This window comes from Oncorhynchus tshawytscha, linkage group LG09 (assembly GCF_018296145.1).
Source record: "Oncorhynchus tshawytscha isolate Ot180627B linkage group LG09, Otsh_v2.0, whole genome shotgun sequence".
Taxonomy (NCBI): Eukaryota; Metazoa; Chordata; class Actinopteri; order Salmoniformes; family Salmonidae; genus Oncorhynchus; species Oncorhynchus tshawytscha.
The window spans coordinates 28,716,736-28,738,096 of record NC_056437.1 but is presented as its reverse complement, the minus strand read 5'-3'; the positions used below and the strand labels follow the sequence as shown (position 1 = coordinate 28,738,096).

The following is a 21,361-nucleotide window of genomic DNA, read 5'->3' as shown; positions in this document are numbered from 1 at the left end:
GGCTTCTTAAAGAAAAACTAACAGGTCTGTGAGAGCCGGAATTCGTACTGGCTGGTAGGTGATCAAATACTTATGTCATGCAATAAAATGCTAATTAATTACTTAAAAGTCATACAATGTGATTTTCTGGATTTTTGTTTTAGATTCCGTCTCTCACAGTTGAAGTGTACCTATGATAAAAATTACAGACCTCTACATGCTTTGTAAGTAGGAAACACTGACGATTTTGCAGGTTATCAAATACTTGTTCTCCCCACTGTATATGAATGAGTGATGGTACAGAACGGCATAGGCAAGATGCAGTAGATTGTATATACATACGAGATGAGTAATGTAGGGTATGTAAATATTATATTAAGTGGCATTGTTTAAAGTGGCTAGTGATACATTTTTACATACATGTTTCCATTATTAAAGTGTCTGGAGTTGAGTCAGTATGTTGGCAGCAGCCAGTCAATGTTAGTGGTGGCTGTTTAACAGTCTGATGCCTTGAGATAGAAGCTGTTTTTCAGTCTCTCTGTCCCTGCTTTGATGCACCTGTACTGACCTCGCCTTCTGGATGATAGCGGGGTGAACAGGCAGTGGCTCGGGTGGTTGTTGTCCTTGATGATCTTTATGGCCTTCCTGTGACATCGGGTGGTTTAGGTGTCCTGGAGGGCAGGTAGTTTGCCCCCGGTGTTGCGTTGTGCAGACCTCACTACCCTTTGGAAAGCCTTACGGTGGGCGGAGCAGTTGCCGTACCAGGCGGTGATCCAGCCCGACAGGATGCTCTCGATTGTGCATCTGTAAAAGTTTGTGAGTGCTTTTGGTAACAAGCCAAATTTCTTCAGCCTCCTGAGGTTGAAGAGGCGCTGCTGCGCCTTCTTCACCACGCTTTCTGTGTGGGTGAACCAATTCAGTTTGTCTGTGATGTGTACCCCGAGGAACTTAAAACTTACTACCCTCTACACTACTGTCCCGTCGATGTGGATAGGGCGGGGTGCTCTCTCTGCTGTTTCCTGAAGTCCACGATCATCTCCTTTGTTTTGTTGAGTGTGAGGTTGTTTTCCTGACATCACACTCCGAGGGCCCTCACCTCCTCACTCCTCGTCGTTGTTGGTAATCAAGCCTATCACTGTAGTGTCGTCCGCAAACTTGATGACTGAGTTTACATGCTTTGTAAGTAGGAAAACCTGCAAAATCAGCAGTGTATCAAATACTTGTTCTCACCACTGTATGCGTTGCGGAAGTTAGAATAACAATGATCCAGGGTTTTACCAGCCTTGCTAGCACAATCGATATGCTGATAGAATTTAGGGAGTCTTGTTTTCAGATTAGCCTTGTTAAAATCCCCAGCTACAATGAATGCAACCTCAGGATATGTGATTCCAGTTTACATAGAGTCAAATAAAGTTTGTTCAGGGCCATCGATGTGTCTGCTTGTGGGGGGAATATATGCGGCTGTGATTATAATCGAAGAGAATTCTCTTGGTAGATAATGCGGTCAACATTTGATTGTGAGGAATTCTAAGTCAGGTGAACAGAAGGACTTGAGTTCCTGTATGCTGTTATGATCACACCACGTATCGTTAATCATAAGGCATACCCCCCCCCCTCTTTTTACCAGAAAGATGCTTGTTTCTGTCGGCGTGATTCGTGAAGAAACCAGGTGGCTGTACCAACTCCGATAGCGTGTCTCGAGTGAGCCATGTTTCCGTGAAGCAAAGAACGTTACAGTCTCTTATGTCTCTCTGGAATTGCTACCCATGCTCAGATTTCATCAATCTCTTTGTCAAGAGACTAGACATTGGCGAGTAAGTAGTATGCTCGGGAGCGGTGCGCGATGTGCCCGTATCCGGAGCCTGACCAGAAGATCGCTTCGTCTGCCCCTTTTACGGCGTCATTGTTTTGGTTCGCCAGCTGGGATCCGATCCATTGTCCTGGGTGGTGGGCAAAACAGAGGATCCGCTTCGGAAAGCCGTATTCCTGGTCGTAATGATGGTGAGTTGACTTTGCTCTTATATCCAGTAGTTCCTCCCGACTGTATGTAATAAAACCTAAGATTACCTGGGGTACCAATGTAAGAAATAACACGTAAAAAAAACAAAATACTGCGTAGTTTCCTAGGAACGCGAAGCGAGGCGGCCATCTCTGTCGGCGCCGGAAGTCAGTGATTTATTTAGTATTCAAGGCTACCACAGCATTCTGCAGCAATAAGCTATCCCATCTGGTTTATGCTTAGTCCCACTATCATTTGTTTTTCAACACACCTCCAGGCTGTGTAAGGGATATTTGACCAAGAAGGAAGTGATGGAGTTCTGCATCAGATGACCTGGCCTCCACAGTCACCCGATCTCAACCCAATTGAGATGGTTTGGGATAAGTTGGACCGCAGAGTGAAGGAAAAGCAGCCAACAAGTCGTCAGCATATGTGGGGACTCCTTCAAGACTGTTGGAAAAGCATTCCAGGTGAAGTTGGTTGAGAGAATGCCAAGAGTGTGCAAAGCTGTCATCAAAAATATAAAATGTATTTTGATTTAACAATTTTTTGGTTACTACATGATTCCATATGTGTTATTTCATAGTTTTGATGTCTTCACTATTATTCTACAATGTAGAAAACAGTCAAAATAAAGAAAAACCCTTGAATGAGTAGGTGTCCAAACTTTTGACTGGTACTGTACATGTACATATTACCTCAATTACCTCGACTAACCTGTACCCCTGCACATTGACGCAGTACCGGTACCCCCTGTATATATAGCCTCGTTATTTTATTGTGTAACTTTTTTTAAACTTTTAGTTTATTTCGTAAATATTTTCTTAACTCTTATTCTTCTTAACTGCATTGTTGGTTATGGGTTTGTTAGTAAGCATATAACATTTAAGGTCTACCTGTTGTATTTGGCGCATGTGACATAACATTTGATTTGATTTGAGAGATTAATTTGATGGGGAAGAGAAGAAGAGCTACAACCCTTCAGAGATGAATGCTTTTCCAGGACCAGATTCCCTGCAAAATCAGTGCGTTAACAAAATAATCAGATTTAGCTTTTCTAACTAGTTTTACACAGATTTCTCAATCTCCTAAATGATTGCCAAACTGGGTTTGAGTCCGTAAAGCTAGTTTTGGCCCAGACAGCATCTCTATTATGAATGTATAACTTTGTCTAGCTCCAGTGTTTAAGGGAATATGCTCATCGACAACATTTTTATTGAACCTTTATGTAATTAGGCAAGTCAGTTAAGAACAAATTCTTATTTACAATGACGGCCTAACGGGGAACAGTGGGCTAACTGCCTTGTTCAGGGGCAGCACAACAGATTTTTACCTTGTCAGCTCGGGGATTCAATCCAGCAACCTTTCAGTTACACGCCCAGGACTCTAACCACTAGGCTACCTGCCAACCCAAATATTGAAGACATTTGAGAAGTTTTTTAGAGCCAGCTCTGGATCATGAATAGATGAGATACAGTCAATGTCAGTCACTACATTGAAGATCATGTAAAAAGGCCTGTTCATTGAAATGTTTAAAATTCCTCTTTCTGATAAAACATGGTTTGGATCTAGGTATTCGCACATCCCTGATACATACACTAGGACAATGGTCACTTATATCCAAGGAAAACACCCCACTTACAACATATTTTTCATGGGGTATTTGTAAATATGTGGTGGATCAAGGTTGATTTTGTAGGGTCCATCAGATTTGGACGCATGGGCTTATTAATTAACTGGGTCAGATTTAATTTAACACAAAAATCCTTTAAACAATCAGAGTAAAGGTTTCCACAGGCAAAGTCCCAACGATTAACACTTCAGAGGCTGAAAAGGAGGCTATTAAGTCAGTGAGTTCTATTAGCACACATTTCTTAGCAGAGGGTGGACGGTAAACTCCCATGATTGTTATTGTAGAGTTACTTCCTAATTGGAGACTTAAGGCCAAAAATTCTAATTGCTTTGGGATGTTGACAGATTTTAACATTGAAGAGAAAGGTGATATTTTACATGTCTACACTGCCCCCTGTACCCTTCCTATCTGCCATAAATACTCTGTAACCATCAATAGCAATCTCAGAATCCATTTCTTTCTATTTTTTCTGGATTTTTGTGAAAGGCCCTGATCTTAATATCTTTTATTTTAGACAATAGGCTACGTATGTTTAAGTGCATATTTTCTAACTCTTACTGTCTTTGTATTCCAGTGGTTTATCAATACAAGCAAGATCATTACATATTGGATTTGTTGTTTCAGACCTAACAGAAGATTTCAAGGAAATGGGCACAATATTGCCATATACAACACCTCTATGCTTGTGAGCACATGCAGTATGATAGCTAGATACAAGCCTGTTGATAGTATCGGAGGGGCTAATAGTGGTCTCCCTATTGTAGCTAACATAACTATTTGTGAAATTTAGGTCAGCAATCAAAAGATAACTGTCATCAAAACTATTGACAAAAACCAGTAGTTTCAACATTGGAACTAACAGCCATTGCAGGGAGGTAAATTAACAGGCACAGGATAACTATTTATAACACACTCATCAGAAGCCAGCATCCCGGAGTTGCCTCTTTACTGTTGACGTTGAGACTAGTGTGTTGCGGGTACTATTTAATGAAGCTGTTTCTCAAACTGCTGTAGACACTCCTCTTTCTATTCTGGTTAGAGCCAGTTTGCGCTGTTCTATGAAGGGAGTAGTACACAGCGTTGTACGAGATCTTCAGTTTCATGGCAATTTCTCGCATGGAATAGCCTTAATATCTCAGAACAAGAATAGATCGACGAGTTTCAGAAGAAAGTCCTTTGTTTCTGGCCATTTTGAGCCTGTAAACGAACCCACAAATGCTGATGCTCCAGATACTCAACTAGTCCAAAGAAGCACAACAGTTTTCAGCTGTGTTAACATAATTGCAAAAGGGTTTTCTAATGATCAATTAGCATTTTAAAATGATAAACTTGGATTAGCTAACACAACGTGCCATTGGAACACGGGAGTGATGGTTGAAGATAATGGGCATCTGTACACCTATGTAGATATTCCATTTAAAAAATCAGTTGTTTCCAGCTACAATAGTCATTTACAACATTAAAAATGTCTACACTGTATTTTTGATCAATTTGATGTTATTTTAATGGACAAAAAACTATTTCAAAAACAAGGACATTTCTAAGTGACTCCAAACTTTTGAACGGTAGTGTACATGGGAAAAAGAGTTTAAAAATAAATCATAAGGAAGTATGTTTTGAAGTGTCTCCTCACTGTCAACTGCGTCTATTTTCAGCAAACTTAACATGTGTAAATATTTGCATGAACATAACACGATTCATCAACTGAGACATAAACTGAACAAGTTCCACAGACATGTGACTAACAGAAATTGAATAATGTGTCCCTGAACAATGGGGGGGTCAAAATCAAAAGTAACAGTAGTATCTGGTTTGGCCACCAGCTGCATTAAGTACTGCAGTTCATCTCCTCATGGACTGCACCAGATTTGCCCGTTCTTGGTGTGAGATGTTACCCCACTCTTCCACCAAGGCACCTGCAAGTTCCCGGATATTTCTGGGGGGAATGGCCTTAGCCCTCACCCTCCGATCCAACAGGTCCCAGACGGTGCTCAATGGGATCAATTGAGATGCGGGCTCTTACCTGGCCATGGCAGAACACTGACATTCCTGTCTTGCAGGAAATCACGCACAGAACGAGCAGTATGGCTGGTGGCATTGTCATGCTGGAGGGTCATGTCTTCCCCACATGAGGGAGGAGGATTTCTTCCCTGTAAAGCATAGCATTGAGATTGCCTGCAATGACAACAAGCTCAATCCGATGATGCTGTGACACACCGCCCCAGACCATGATGGACCCTCCACCTCCAAATCGATCCCGCTCCAGACTACTGGCCTCGGTGTAACGCTCATTCCTTCGACGATGAACGCAAATCTGACCATCACCCCTGGTGAGACAAAACCGCGACTCGTCAGTGGAGAACAATTTTTGCCAGTCCTGTCTGGTCCAGCGACGGTGGGTTTGTGCCCACCGTGATATCTGGTGAGGACCTGCCTTACAACAGGCCTACAAGCCCTCAGTCCTCTCTCAGCCTATTGTGGACAGTCTGAGCACTGATGGAGGAATTGTACGTTCCTGGTGTAACTCGGGCAGTTTTTGTTGCCATCCTGTACCTGTCCCGCAGGTGTGATGTTCGGATGTACTGATCCTGTGCAGGTGTTGTTACACATGGTCTGCCACTGCGAGGACGATCAGCTGTCCGTCTTGTCTCCCTGTAGCGCTGTCTTAGGCGTCTCACAGTACGGACATTGCAATTTATTGCCCTGGCCACATCTGCAATCCTCATGCCTCTTTGCAGCATGCCTAAGCCATGTTCACGCAGATGAGCAAGGGACCCTGTGCATCTTTCTTTTGGTATTTTTCAGAGTCAGTATAAAGGCTTCTTTTAGTGTCCTAAGTTTTCATAACTAACCTTAATTGCCTAACGTCTGCAAGCTGTTAGTGTCTTAAAACCTCTTAAGGCTAAGTGAGACGCAGGCGTCTCACTTAGCCAACAGGAAATGCAAATGCGCAACGCCAAATGCTAATAGTACTCGCTAAAACTCAAACTTTCATTAAAACACACATGCAGGGTACTCAATTAAAGCTACACTCGTTGTGAATCTAGCCAACATGTCAGATTTTTAAAATGCTTTTCGGCGAAAGCATGAGAAGCTATTATCTGATAGCATGCAACCCCCGAAACACCTGTAGGGAACGTAAACAAAAGAATTAGCGTAGCCGGCGCTACACAAAACGCAGAAATAAAATATAAAACATTCATTACCTTTGACGAGCTTCTTTGTTGGCACTCCTATATGTCCCATAAACATCACAATTAAATCCGTCCATGTCTTTTTTGAAGCCCGTCTGATCAAAAAAGCAGCTTAAAAACCGTCCATGTATACCCAAAATGTCCATTTATAGAAGCCTGTAGGGAACGTCTGATCCAGGAAAAAACGCAGCTTTTACAAAACGCCCATAAACGTCATTTTTTTTTCGAAAATTAAAAAAATGTTGCCGATAAACTTTGACAAAACACTTCAAACTACTTTTGTAAACCAACTTTAGGTATTAGTAAACGTTAATAATCGATCAAATTGATCACGGGGCGATCTGTATTCAATAGCAGCAAGTCTTGAAATGATGGTCCATTTTCTCTCTATCAAAACTTCCTGCTGTGTACTCGATAACAGGAAGTGCCTATTTCTCATCTCACCAAGGATTAACTTCAAACCAATTGACAGTACTGGCGACATCGTGTGGAAGCTGTAGGCATTGTAAACTGGTCGCTATCTATTTTCCCTTGCCATAGACAATACAGGCAACTGGCGGAAGGATATATATCTTTTTTTTGGTGAACAGTTTTCCTTGGGCTTTTGCCTGCTCCACACGTTCTGTTGTAGTCACAGACATCATTTAACTAGTTTTAAAAACTTCAGAGTGTTTTCTATCCACACATACTAATCATATGCATGTACTATATTCCTGGCATGAGTAGCAGGACGTTGAAATTTTGCGCGATTTTTAACAAAACGTTGAAAAAAAAGACCCGATCTTTAAGAGGTTTTTAACAAGTCCTTTACAATGAAGATCTGTGAAGTTATTTGGATTTTTACGAATTATCTTTGAAAGACAGGGTCCTGAAAAAGGGACATTTCCTTTTTTTGCTGAGTTTATATCTGAGAGATATGAGATTTATTTTATAGTGGAATTATGCATCTACCTTGACGTGGAAATGCTCGATTCACTTACATACATTTTTCGTCCAGGTACCGGGTTACCTTCAGACGAGTCCTGTGACACTTGTGGGTGTCGTAGAGTAAAACAAAGAATACAATCGTGTCCGTGAGAGTCATATTAGTGTGTAGCCCAAACCATTTGGACGCTACAGAGAGATGTTGGCACATCAGCGTTACAGACTTCAGATGCGAGTCCCATGATGGTTTTGTGAGTATAGCTCAGTAGGCTACTGATGAGTCACTCACTTTAGGACTTGCCTGACAGTCATGTCAATGGACTAAATACACTGCTCAAAAAAATAAAGGGAACACTTAAACAACACAATGTAACTCCAAGTCAATCACACTTCTGTGAAATCAAACTGTCCACTGAGGAAGCAACACTGATTGACAATAAATTTCACATGCTGTTGTGCAAATTGAATAGACAACAGGTGGAAATTATAGGCAATTAGCAAGACACCCCCAATAAAGGAGTGGTTCTGCAGGTGGTGACCACAGACCACTTCTCAGTTCCTATGCTTCCTGGATGATGTTTTGGTCACTTTTGAATGCTGGCTGTGCTTTCACTCTAGTGGTAGCATGAGACGGAGTCTACAACCCACACAAGTGGCTCAGGTAGTGCAGCTCATCCAGGATGGCACATCAATGCGAGCTGTGGCAAGAAGGTTTGCTGTGTCTGTCAGCGTAGTGTCCAGAGCATGGAGGCGCTACCAGGAGACAGGCCAGTGCATCAGGAGACGTGGAGGAGGCCGTAGGAGGGCAACAACCCAGCAGCAGGACCGCTACCTCCGCCTTTGTGCAAGGAGGAGCAGGAGGAGCACTGCCAGAGCCCTGCAAAATGACCTCCAGCAGGCCACAAATGTGCATGTGTCTGCTCAAAAGGTCAGAAACAGACTCCATGAGGGTGGTATGAGGGCCTGACGTCCACAGGTGGGGGTTGTGCTTACAGCCCAACACCGTGCAGGACGTTTGGCATTTGCAAGAGAACACCAAGATTGGCAAATTCGCCACTGGCGCCCTGTGCTCTTCACAGATGAAAGCAGGTTCACACTGAGCACATCTGACAGACGTGAGTCTGGGAACGCCGTGGAGAACGTTCTGCTGCCTGCAACATCCTCCAGCATGACCGGTTTGGCGGTGGGTCAGTCATGGTGTGGGGTGGCATTTCTTTGGGGGGCCACACAGCCCTCCATGTGCTCGCCAGAGGTAGCCTGACTGCCATTAGGTACCGAGATGAGATCCTCAGACCACTTGTGAGACCATATGCTGGTGCGGTTGGCCCTGGGTTCCTCCTAATGCATGACAATGCTAGACCTCATGTGGCTGGAGTGTGTCAGCAGTTCCTGCAAGAGGAAGGCATTGATGCTATGGACCATCTTTGAAAGGCAAGCAAAAGGTCATAGTTATAGCCATCACTCTGGTTGTAATTCCGATAGTGTCCACAAGATGGCAGCAGTGTATGTGCAAAGATTCAGATGGATAACTTGGGAGTATTGACTGATCCTCAAGCCTTTTAGTGTGAAGTCCCCAGGTACATTTGGGCAAATCGTGAAGGAGACATTTGCATTCATATTCCATTTTTCTGCAAGAATATCTTCAAATCTGTATACTTGGACTTTGATTTAGCGTTCCAAGTATTAGTAGCCATATTATAAGTTCAACATTTTCAAAACATCCAGTTTTCATAACTTCATAACTCTCTGAATATCCTTATAATTTTTGTCCAAAATGAAAAGGCATGCTGTCGTACAAAAAGCTACATTAGAAGCTACATTCCACATTTGACATGGTTTCCGGATACTCCCGTAAAGCCCAGCTCATTGGCTATCTAGCTAGCTTTGTTTGACCCCGATTGTTGCTTATTTGAAAAAGATACAGTCGTTCAAGTGATGGCCGCCCGTGTCATCGGTGTGCCATGAAGGCGTCGCTCTCTGACCAAATATGGTGTTCTGTAGGATATACTACACCCTAATGAAATAGTGAAGTCTCGTTACCTTCTAGGATCTCTGAGGAATAGATACGAACGTGATTTGACTCGTTGAAACAACGTTTAGGGTGAGATTTTCACAGATTCCTTTCTTTGCAAATTGAACGAGTGGAAATACAAAATCGATTGTGCATGATATATGGACCTTTTTAGAATATGAAAAAGGATTTTATCTAACAAAATGACACTTCATGTTATATCTGGGACCCTTTGGACGAGAAATCAGAGCAAGATTTTCAGAATGAAAGTACACATTTCACCTTCAGAGGTGAAATAATCAAACCTATTGCGGTGAAAAAACTATTTTGTTGTTAGGAGCAATAGCATGGCATTTTTTCGCAGTAATAGCTACTGTAAATTGGACAGTGTAGTTATATTAACAAGAATTTAAGCTTTCAGCCGATATAAGAACCTTATATTTACCGACATTTGTTGTTACTCTAAAATCTGCGATCTTGACATAACGCGCTGAACGATTTACAACTGTTCCGTTGACGGAACGCCGATCCTTACGTTTTTTTAACTGACTTGTCTAGTTAAATATAGGTTAAATAAAAATATGAATGTTTGCTATAGGTTATAGAGGCAATACAAACATAATGTGACTAAAATGAAAGGATATTTAGTTGACAAAATGGCCCACAGTTTTCCTAATTTTGACAATAACTAGACTAAATCCTTATTCAAATGGTATAAATGTGACTAAGACTTAATGATATTTTAGTCAAAATGACTATGCCTAGACTAAATCTAAATTTTAAAAAAGTGCCAAAATTAACACTGATCTGAATGCATCTGAGAAGTTGAATATATTAAACTTTGATCAACTTGAAATGATAGTTTGTTAACTTGATACATGGACAATGAACGCCATATATATCATATTGAAACAGAATATTTAAATATTGAATTATATTTATTTTGAATTTTAAAATTGAATGCAATATTTATTCAATTCAGTTTCAAATAATGAAAAGGTTCAATTTATTAATTCAATGATTTCAAATATATATATTTTTAAATGCAATATCCTAATACAACTTCAGAATGATGGAATTCAAATACATTTTCTCAAGTAAAAGTACTTTTTTTTGTTGTTATAAAAAAAATACCAGTTACTCAAATACACATGTATTTGAACCCAGGTCTGATATGTATATGAGGATGCATGCATTTACAGATGTGTCCTTAGCTCCCAGTAGTAACCAACCTCTGCTGTCTGTCCGTTTCAGGGTCTGTTGGCACGGGGCGAGTGGCCCAACCCGCTGCGGGAGAAGAACGTGGCGGTGAACAGCTTCCTGCGTTCCTGGCTGCCACGGCTGGGCCATACCCAGTTCCTGGATGTGGGGGCAGGCTTCGTGCACTCTGACGAGACCATCTCCACCAGGGACATGTTTGACTTCCTGCACCTGACAGCGGCGGGCTACCGGGCCATCGCCAAGCCCCTCATTGACCTGCTGCTGCAGATACTGGAGGGGACGCCTGAGGAGAAGAGGGCCTCGCTGGTCTGAGAGCCACGGCCCAGGGGCCACACACCCACACAGCCAGGGGCATGCCTCACTCATTCACTCTGCTGGGGAGTAGCTGGAATTTGCCTAAAACCACTAATCCAGGATCTGGTCCTAGATCTGTTCTAGATCTGATCTGTTGCTAGATATATCTTAGATCTGATTTGGTCCTAGGTCTGTTGTTAGGGGCAAGATCTGTGGCTTCTACCTCTACAGGGAATGGGGGGGGAGTAGTCAGGGGTGAGGCATGCTCCTGTCTATTGAGATGGGGTCAGATCAAGATGTCACTTGCTGGGCCAAGCAGAGAGCTTGGGCACTCATTTGAGTGGAACTGGAACTGCAGGAGAGGAAGGAGAGTGCATGGGTTCATGTGCATGTGTGCAGGGAGACATAGTTGACAGTGTGGAGAAGTGAAAGAGAGAGCGACAACAATACTTCCAGAGACATCGTACACGCTGTAGCAGCAACAGAGGATAGAGAGAGATCCGACACCTGCACAAGCTGTATAGAGAGGCTAATGGCAAACATGCATGGACTCTGAGAGAAGAGAGACACACACACACAGACACTGTATTAGACTTTAAGATGTCAGCTTTGCCAATTGTTATGTAAATTAGCTTCCTACTTGGGCACAGCTTAACAGCACAGTAATAAACACTCCTATATATTCCCTCTCAGAAATCTGTTTGAGTTGGCTCCATATGCCCCAGTCTAAACCAACAGCCCTTTAAAAGCTCTAAACCGCCATATGAGTACCAACTGTAATCTTCTCTCCTCCCTCCCTCACTCTGTGCCTTGACACACAAAACGGTGAAGTCCAGCTATCCTCCCATACCTGCCTTCTGCCACACACACACACACACATTGGCTTTCTCTCCCTTTCTTACACATAGGAAACTACTCTCCTACAGACTCCAATACCTGCTTACTCTGTCTCTCGCCTACTCTTCATTCTGTCCCTATTTTGTCTCGTTGTGTGTAGTATACAGAACTCCGATCCATCCCAGTCCACACTACCACCTGCCTCCTAACATATGACATTGTCGCAGGACGTCTTTAACAGTTGCATCATGATAAAGCTACTGACATGGAATTACATAGATTTAATAGTCTACTACCACACTAAAACCCAACCACAGGTCACAATCCTGTTTTGTCTCTTCCTGGTGCAGTTGAACTGAAGTGGTTTCTGAGGTCCTCTTGCTCTCATGTTACTAGCTACTGTCTTTAAGGAAACGTAGCTTTTTGTTTTTACAACCAAATCTCTGTTTTGATGTCAATGGCAAATTTATAGAAGGGTTCAAACACTTTTTGTTTTTGTTTTGTGTGATTTCACTTGTTTTTGAGAAACTTACCCCAGCCATCATTTCCTCGTCCTCGTTGTGCAGTACTGGGGCTCTGAACAAATTAACTTTATGCGCAACTTTAATTTGACTCAAGCCGTCAAGCCCCTATCCAGCTGTTCCATTTTCTATGTAGCCTGCTGCTAGAATGGGCGGAGAGATATCACTCGAGTTGTCTGTTTCATGTGTACAACATCTAAAGACCTGCATCACTATACTGAGAGCTTTTCTGTTTTTAAAGGATGTATTTGGGTGTTTCGGAGCCAACGTACTGCACATCGAGGATAACGAAAATGAATCGCTGGTTGGGGTAAGTTTCTCAAAAACAAGTGAAATCTCAAAGTGTCTGGAAATGCCATATACATAAAAAATAAAAAAATGATTTGGTTGTAAAAAGCTAAATTGTCCTTTAAGCTCTACACATATTCTTCGTGTGTGTGTGTGTGTGTGTGTGTGTGTGTGAACCTTCAACACTGGCTTGGGTGAGAAGTGTGTACAGTATGTGTCACTTATGGTTGGTTGTATGACTGTTTAGAAGTGACCCATTTGTATATAATACATATATGTGAAGCTTGGATAGATGGCCTTGTATTGCGGATGTGGTAGTGTTTGTAAGATAATTAACGATAGCGAGTATCTGTATTTGGTGCAAACTACGCTATATTCTCACAAGCTTAAGTGTTCCAATAAAGGGACATGAATGTACATAATTTGTGGTGTTGCTTCATTTCACTTGATTTTAAGGTGTAAGTGTGAAAAGTTATTTTATCATCAAGGTTTGTGATTAGCTAGCCTATCTGCGATTCAGTCACTGCATTACTAACTTGCGGGATTCCCATTTAACCTCTAGAGCGGCTATTCCCAAACTGGGGTACGCAATGCCGTCAGGGGTATGCCAAATTAAAATGTGATTAACTCGAAAGTCGTCTTAATTCTCACTCAAAAAACTCCAGTGGCTTATTTTTCAAATTGGCATGTTTCGTTTCTAAATGTCTGCGCAAGAGTGAAGGTTTCATAGCGTTGTGAGATAGTACTTTTGCACATATAACACACTGTGGCTGAGGAATGGCATTACTCCCGATATAAGTGAACCCCAAATTAATGTAGTTCTCATCATATTTGCGCATTTCTGATGGTCAAACGTCCCTGTCTGTTGTTCGGGGCTTTCCCTGGTAAGGGGGCAGTAGCTCTTCGGCTGCATTAGATTCACAACTGTCAATGTCCATGCTAGCTGGGCTAGCAACAAATGTAGAATTACTGATGCTAGCATTGGATGTGCTCGTGGAAGCAGAACAACTTGTGTCTTCGACAGGTGCAGGTGTAGTACTGCTGGTCGTAGCAGTACTACCAGTAGAGCTGATGTGTGCTGGTAATCAAGAGGCAAAGTATTGACACATTTTTTAAATTGAGAGACAGGCTTAAAGTTAACTTGCTAGTTAAATAAAGGTTACATTTAATTATCACTTGTCTGACTGCTTGCATGATGACGAGTTTCTCACACGACTGGCCTATCTGGGTGACTGCCTGAATGATCTGAATCTAGGATTACAGGGACTCTCTGCAACTATATTCAATTTGCGGGACACTGTCTGCAATAACGAGACAACACACAAGTCTTTCCATCATTGAACTCAAACTTACAGAGAATGTCAAATGTGATATAGCAAAGCACCTGCGTGAGCTGTGTTTGCAATTACGCATGTACTTTCCCGAAACGGACGACACTAACAACTGGATTCGTTATCCCTTTCATGCCCTGCCTCCAGTCCACTTACCGATATCTGAACAAGAAAGCCTCATTGAAATTGTAACAAGCGGTTGTATGAAAATGTCATTTAATCAGAAGCAACTGCCAGATTTCTGGATAGGGCTGCGCTCAGAGTATCCTGCCTTAGCAAATTGCGCTGTTAAGACACTGATGCCCTTTGCAACCATGTACCTATGTGAGAATGGATTCTCGGCCCTCCCTAAGCATGAAAACTAAATACAGGCACCGACTGTGGAAAATGAATTCTCCCCAATACTCTCCCCAATATAACCCAATATTGCAGAGTTATGTGCATCCTTTCAAGCACACCCTTCTCATTAACCTTCGCCCCAGTTTGAGGGCCTGAGCGCACTTGCTCCATTCATCTTTCCCTTGATCCTGACTAGTCTCCCAGTCCCTGCCGCTGAAAAACTTCCCCACAGCATGATGCTGCCACCACCATGCTTCACCGTAGGGATGGTGCCAGGTTTCCTCCAGATGTGACGCTTGGCATTCAGGCCAAAGAGTTCAATCTTGGTTTCATCAGTCCACAGAATCTTGTTTCTCATGGTCTGAGAGTCCTTTAGGTGTCCTTTTTTCAAACACAAACACGCCCTTCTCCTCCGATTGGTCAGTTTGGCCGGATGGACAGTTCTTGGAAGAGTCTTGGTGGTTCCAAACTTCTTCCATTTAAGAATGATGGAGGCCACTGTGTTCTTAAGGACCTTCAATGCTGCAGAAATGTTTTGGTACCCTTCCCCAGCACTGTGCCTTGACACAATCCTGTCTGGGAGCTCTACGGACAATTCCTCTGACCTCATGGCTTGGTTTTTGCTCTGACATGCACTGTCAACTGTGGGAGCTTATATAGACAGGACATGAATTGGAAAGGCACACACCTATCGATTGAATATACCACAGGTGGACTCCAATCAAGTTGCAGAAACATTTCAAGGATAATCAATGGAAACAGGATGCACCTGAGCTCAATTTCGAGTCTCCAAGCAAAGGGTCTGAATACTTATGTAAATAAGGTATGTTTTTTATTTTTTATGAATAAGTACAAATGTCTAAACCTGTTTTAGCTTTGTCATTATGGGATATTATGTGAAGATTGATGAGGGAATTTTGAAAAAATGTTTAAGAATAAGGCTGTAACGTAAGAAAATGTGGGAAATGTCAAGGGGCCTGAATACTTTTCGAATGCATTTCATAAGTGTCAAATGCTTTTATTGGCAATTACATGAAGTTGATGCAGAGTCAATATTTGCAGTGTTGACCCTTCTTTTTCAAGACCTCGGCAATCCGCCTTGGCATGCTGTTAATTCACTTCTGGGCCACATCCTGACTGATGGCAGCCCATTCTTGCATAATCAATGCTTGGAGTTTGTCTGAATTTGTGGGGTTTTGTTTGCCCACCCGCCTCTTGAGGATTGACCACAAGTTCTCAATGGGATTAAGGTCTGGGGAGTTTCCTGGCCATGGACCCAAAATATTGATGTTTTGTTCCCCGAGCCATTTAGTTATCACTTTTGCCTTATGGCAAGGTGCTCCATCATGCTGGAAAAGGCATTGTTCATCACCAAACTGTTCCTGGATGGTTGGGAGAAGTTGCTCTCGGAGGATGTGTTGGTACCATTCTTTATTCATGGCTGTGTTCTTGGGCAAAATTGTGAGTGAGCCCACTCCCTTGGCTGAGAAGCAACCCCAGACATGAATGGTCTCAGGATACTTTACTGTTGGCATGACAGAGGACTGATGGTAGCGCTCACCTTGTCTTTTCTGGACAAGCTTTTTTCCGGATGCCCCAAAAAATCGGAAAGGGGATTCATCAGAGAAAATGACTTTACCCCAGTCCTCAGCAGTCCAATCCCTGTACCTTTCTTTTGCAGAATATCAGTCTGTCCCTGATGTTTTTCCTGGAGAGAAGTGGCTTCTTTGCTGCCCTTCTTGACACCAGGCCATCCTCCAAAAGTATTCACCTCACCGTGCGTGCAGATGCACTCACAACTGCCTGCTGCCATTCTTGAGCAAGTTCTGTACTGGTGGTGCCCAGATCCCGCAGCTGAATCAACTTTAGGAGACGGTCCTGGCGCTTGCTGGACTTTCTTGGGCGCCCTGAAGCCTTCTTCACAACAATTGAACCGCTCTCCTTGAAGTTCTTGATGATCCAAAGGGTTGATTTAGGTGCAATCTTATTGGCAGCAATATCCTTGCATGTGAAGCCCTTTTTGTGCAAAGCAATGATGATGGCACGTGTTTCCTTGCAGGTAACCATGGCTGACAGAGGAAGAACAATTATTCCAAGCACCACCCTCCTTTTGAAGCTTCCAGTCTGTTATTCGAACTCAATCACCATGACAGAGTGATCTCCAGCCTTGTCCTCGTCAACACTCATACCTGTATTGACGAGAGAATCACTGACATGATGTCAGCTGGTCCTTTTGTGGCATGTCTGAAATGCAGTGTAAATGTTTTTTGGGGATTCAGTTCATTTGCATGGCAAAATGGGACTTTGCAATTAATTGCAATTCATCGGATCACTCTTCATAACATTCTGGAGTATATTCAAATTGCCATCATTCAAACTGAGGCAGCAGACTTTGTGAAAACTCATATTTGTGTCATTCTCAAAACGTTTGGCCACGACTATACACCATCCCATCTGGTTTGCGCTTAGTGGGACTATCATTTTTTTTCAACAGGACAATGATCCAACACACCTCCAGGCTGACCAAAAAGGAGAGTGTGCAAAGCTGTCATCAAGGCAAAGGGTGACTACTTTAAAGAATCGAAAATATATATTTTTTGGTTACTACATGATTCCATGTGTTATTTCATAGTTTATGTCTTCACTATTATTCTACAATGTAGAAAATAGTAAAAATAAAGAAAAACCCTTGAATGAATAGGTGTTTCTAAACTTTTGACTGGTACTGTATATTAACTGAATATGCTAGTCAACAACAACCATTGTTGATTTTTTGAATTTGTTTTACCTGTAGCCTAATCTGACTACTGTTATCATCAATCAAATGCATTCTAACAACTGATCGGCAATTGCAATAGAGCTTTGAGAATTTCCAATTGAATTTACTAAACATGGCCGTTAATAATTGCATAATAACACAAGGCTACTACAACAATAAACTTATAGGCTATTTATTAAATTGGTTTGCCAGCTCCAGGTAAGCTACACAAGTGGCACAAATTGATTTACAATAACTCCAGTGATATCGTCATTTCAACATCTTTATTGTATTAAATGGCAGTCTACAATGGCATATACAGCGCATTCAGAAAGTAGTCAGACCCCTTGATTTGTTCCACATTTTGTTACATTACAGCCTTATTCTAAAATTGATTCAATGTTTTTTACCTCATCAGTCTACTACACACAATATCTCATAATGACAAAGTGAATACCGCTTTTTAGAAATGTTTGCAAATTTATATATTTTTAAGTAGGTGTGTAGGTGTCCAAACTTTTGACTGGTACTGTACATGTAGGTATATTTGTCTGTTTGCTCATCTAACTGTACTTCGTTAACTTGCTCCTCCAGTTGAGTTGTAAGGGGTGGAGGTCCATGTCTGAGACAGCACGCACACACCTGCTCAGAGACCTATAAAAGCTTCCTGGTGCTGTGCATCGGCCTCACTTAAAGAGCAGCACCACCCCAGGTAACAGACATCCAGCCTCACTGAAAATCTCGAAGGGAGGTATGGGGCTTATAAAGAAAGCATAGGATATAGCCAACATTGGAAAATGGAGGAATTGAATGACCAGGCGTAAAGTTGCTGAAAGACAGCAGATATTATTTATTGGAAAGAAATGTAAGAATTAAATGTTTGCCATTTGAAATATGGATCATATTCATCAAAAGTCATTGAAAGGTTATTAATGTGTCTAACAGTGGCATTTTGTACTCTAAAGTTTGAGGATGAATGTTTGGTGTTAGATTCAAATGTTTTTGGTTGTGTGAAACATTGAATATTAAGTTGCTTGCTTCTCAATATTTTTATATGACCCATCCCCCTCTCCCTTTTTATCTCATCTCCTCTCTCAGTCCCTCACCATAAAGTTTGCCGCTCTTGCACTGACTCTCTTGTTGGCAGTAGGTCAGTATTAGCTCTAATGTTATATGACACAGTACATTGTTTTGTGTAGAGGCCTGAACTCTATAGCTAGCTGAGTACAAGTAAGAGACAAAAATATCTCCACTCATAGTTAACTTCTATCAGATTATTCTGTCTTCATGTCCTCTTCCCTACAAACCCTCATCCTTCTTTCCATAATAGCAATGGATTGCTCTGGTCTCTCCCTCATTTTACCCTCCACTTCTCTGTACCCCCAGGATGAAGCTGTCCAAGAGCTTCGACAAGCTGCATGAGTATGCCCAGACTGCTTCCCAGACCCTGGCCCCCTACGGCGATGCCTTCAGCACCCAGTTCCTTGATACCTCCAAGCAGGTGTATCAGATGGTGATGGCTGATGTCGAGGACCTTCACACCCAGCTAGAGCCCAAGCGTAAGAAGCTGCAGCAGGTCCTCCAGGAGTACGTCTCCAAGCGCCACGAGGATATGGACACCTTGAGGGCCAAGCTGCAGACCCTGGTTGATGAGATGCGCGCCAAGGTTGAGGAGACCAAGTCCAAGCTGATCCCTATAGTTGAGGTTGTCCGCACCAAGCTGACCGAGTGACTGGAGGAGCTGACGCCCCTACGCTGATGAGTACAAGGAGCAGCTTGTGAAGTCAATCGGTGAAGTGAACGAGGTGTCCACATACACCCCTGACCTCCTGACCTCCAAAGCAAGGTGGAGCCCTACGTAGAGGTCCTAAAGAGCAGGGTCATGGACTTCTAAGATACAGTCTTCACGGCCATAAAGGCATAAGGACCTGTGACCCTGGTCAGTTAGGACTCCGCCTCCCCTCAACTATGTAACACACTAACTGGCAGCCTCCTCGCAACAGCACATTACAACAAGAACAGCTGAGACTTGCACAGATACACTAACTGGTGAATGTCTCCACGTAGTGGCCACCTTCACTGTGTGATTCCATCCACATGAACATGGCCTGTCTCAGTTTCATGCTTGCTATTGCTTGCTATTGCTTGGTGAAAGAAACTTGGTGTACCTGGGGTGTAATCATTACTCCAAATGAAAACTAGCATTTCTATTGGACAGATTCAGGTTGGTCCTTCCCTGTTTGCTGAACCTGTCCAATAGAAATGCTAGCTTTGCAAATGTTTGGAGTAATGATTACACCTCATAGGACCCTGTCTTTCAAAGATAATTCGTAAAAAATCCAAATAACTTCACAGATCTCCAATGTAAAGGGTTTAAACAGTGTTTCCCATGCTTGTTCAATGAACCATAAACAATGAACATGCACCTGTAGAACGGTCGTTAAGACACTAACAGCTTACAGACGGTAGGCAATTAAGGTCAGTTATGAAAACTTAGGACACTAAAGAGGCCTTTCTACTGACTCTGAAAAACACCAAAAGAAAGATGCCCAGGGTGCTTGCTCATCTGCGTGAATGTGGCTTAGACATGCTGCAAGGAGGCATGAGGACTGCAGATGTGGCCAGGGCAATAAATTGCAATGTCCGTACTGTGAGACGCCTAAGACAGCGCTACAGGGAGACAGGATGGACAGTTGATCGTCCTCGCAGTGGCAGACCACGTGTAACAACACCTGCACAGGATCGATACATCTGAACATCACACCTGCGGGACAGGTACAGGATGGCAACAACAACTGCCCGAGTTACATCAGGAACGCACAATTCCTCCATCAGTGCTCAGACTGTCCACAATAGGCTGAGATAGGCTGAAATGAGGGCTTGTAGGTCTGTTGTAAGGCAGGTCCTTACCAGACATCACTGGCAACAACATTGCCTATGGGCACAAACCCACCATCTCTGGATCAGACAGGACTGGCAAAAAGTGCTCTTCACTGACGAGTCACGGTTTTGTCTCACCGGGGGTTATGGTCTGATTCGTGTTTATCGTAGAAGGAATGAGCGTTACACTGAGGCCTGCACTCTGGAGTGAGATCGATTTGGAGGTGGGGGGTCCGTCATGGTCTGGGGCGGTGTGTCACAGCATCATCGGACTCAGCTTGTTGTCATTGCAGGCAATCTCAACGCTGTGCGTTACAGGGAAGACATCCTCCTCCCTCATGTGGTACTCTTCCTGCAGGCTCATCCTGACATGACCCTCCAGCATGACAATGCCACCAGCCATACTGCTCGTTCTGTGCGTGATTTCCTGCAAGACATGTATGTCAGTGTTCAGCCATGGCCAGCGAAGAGCCCGGATCTCAATCCCATTGAGCACGTCTGGGACCTGTTGGATCGGAGGGTGAGTGCTAGGGCCATTCCCCCCAGAAATGTCCGGGAACTTGCAGGTGCCTTGGTGGAAGGACACATTATTCCATTTCTGTTCGTCACGTCTGTGGAACTTGTTCAGTTTATGTCTCAGTTGTTGAATCTTATGTTCATACAAATATTTACATGTTAAGTTTGCTCACAATAAACGCAGTTCACAGTGAGAGGATGTTTCTTTTTTTGCTGAGTTCCTAACATCTTGCTCTCTACTCCAGAGATGACATCCTGTCAGTAAAATGCATAAGGTCTCCAAAATACTGCGGTGATGGTTTTCTTTGATCGTTTATCACAGATGGTAATTAAACATGTTTATTGTCAGGTTAATACAACAGTCCAAATAGTTAATGCCATCTCACTTCTCTATACAGTTGAAGTCAGAAGTTTACATACACTTAGGTTGGAGTCATTAAAACTTAATAGAACTGTTTGGCCATAATGACCATTGTTATGTTTGGAGGAAAAAGCGGGATGCTTGCAGACGAAGAACACCATTCCAACCGTGAAGCACGGGGTGGCAGCATCATGTTGTGGGGGTGCTTTGCTGCATGAGGGACTGGTGCACTTCATAAAATAGATGGCATCATGAGGGAGGAAAATTATGTGGAT

General features: G+C 42.8%; 1 protein-coding gene and 1 pseudogene across 2 annotated transcripts in view; both read left to right on the top strand.

Moving 5' to 3' along the window:
- The window catches only part of LOC112257723 (platelet-activating factor acetylhydrolase IB subunit alpha2), a 34,109-nt gene extending 20,791 nt beyond the window's left edge, over nucleotides 1–13,318 (top strand). For both annotated transcript variants that reach the window (XM_042326735.1, XM_024431508.2), the window contains one exon: nucleotides 10,995–13,318. In XM_042326735.1, coding sequence (XP_042182669.1) covers nucleotides 10,995–11,273 — 279 coding nt within the window. In that variant the 3' untranslated portion in view covers nucleotides 11,274–13,318. The remainder of the gene's footprint in view (nucleotides 1–10,994) is intronic.
- A 3,776-nt stretch (nucleotides 13,319–17,094) lies between these two features.
- Nucleotides 17,095–19,716, top strand: LOC112257722 (annotated as a pseudogene).
- The last annotated feature ends 1,645 nt before the right edge of the window (nucleotides 19,717–21,361 follow it).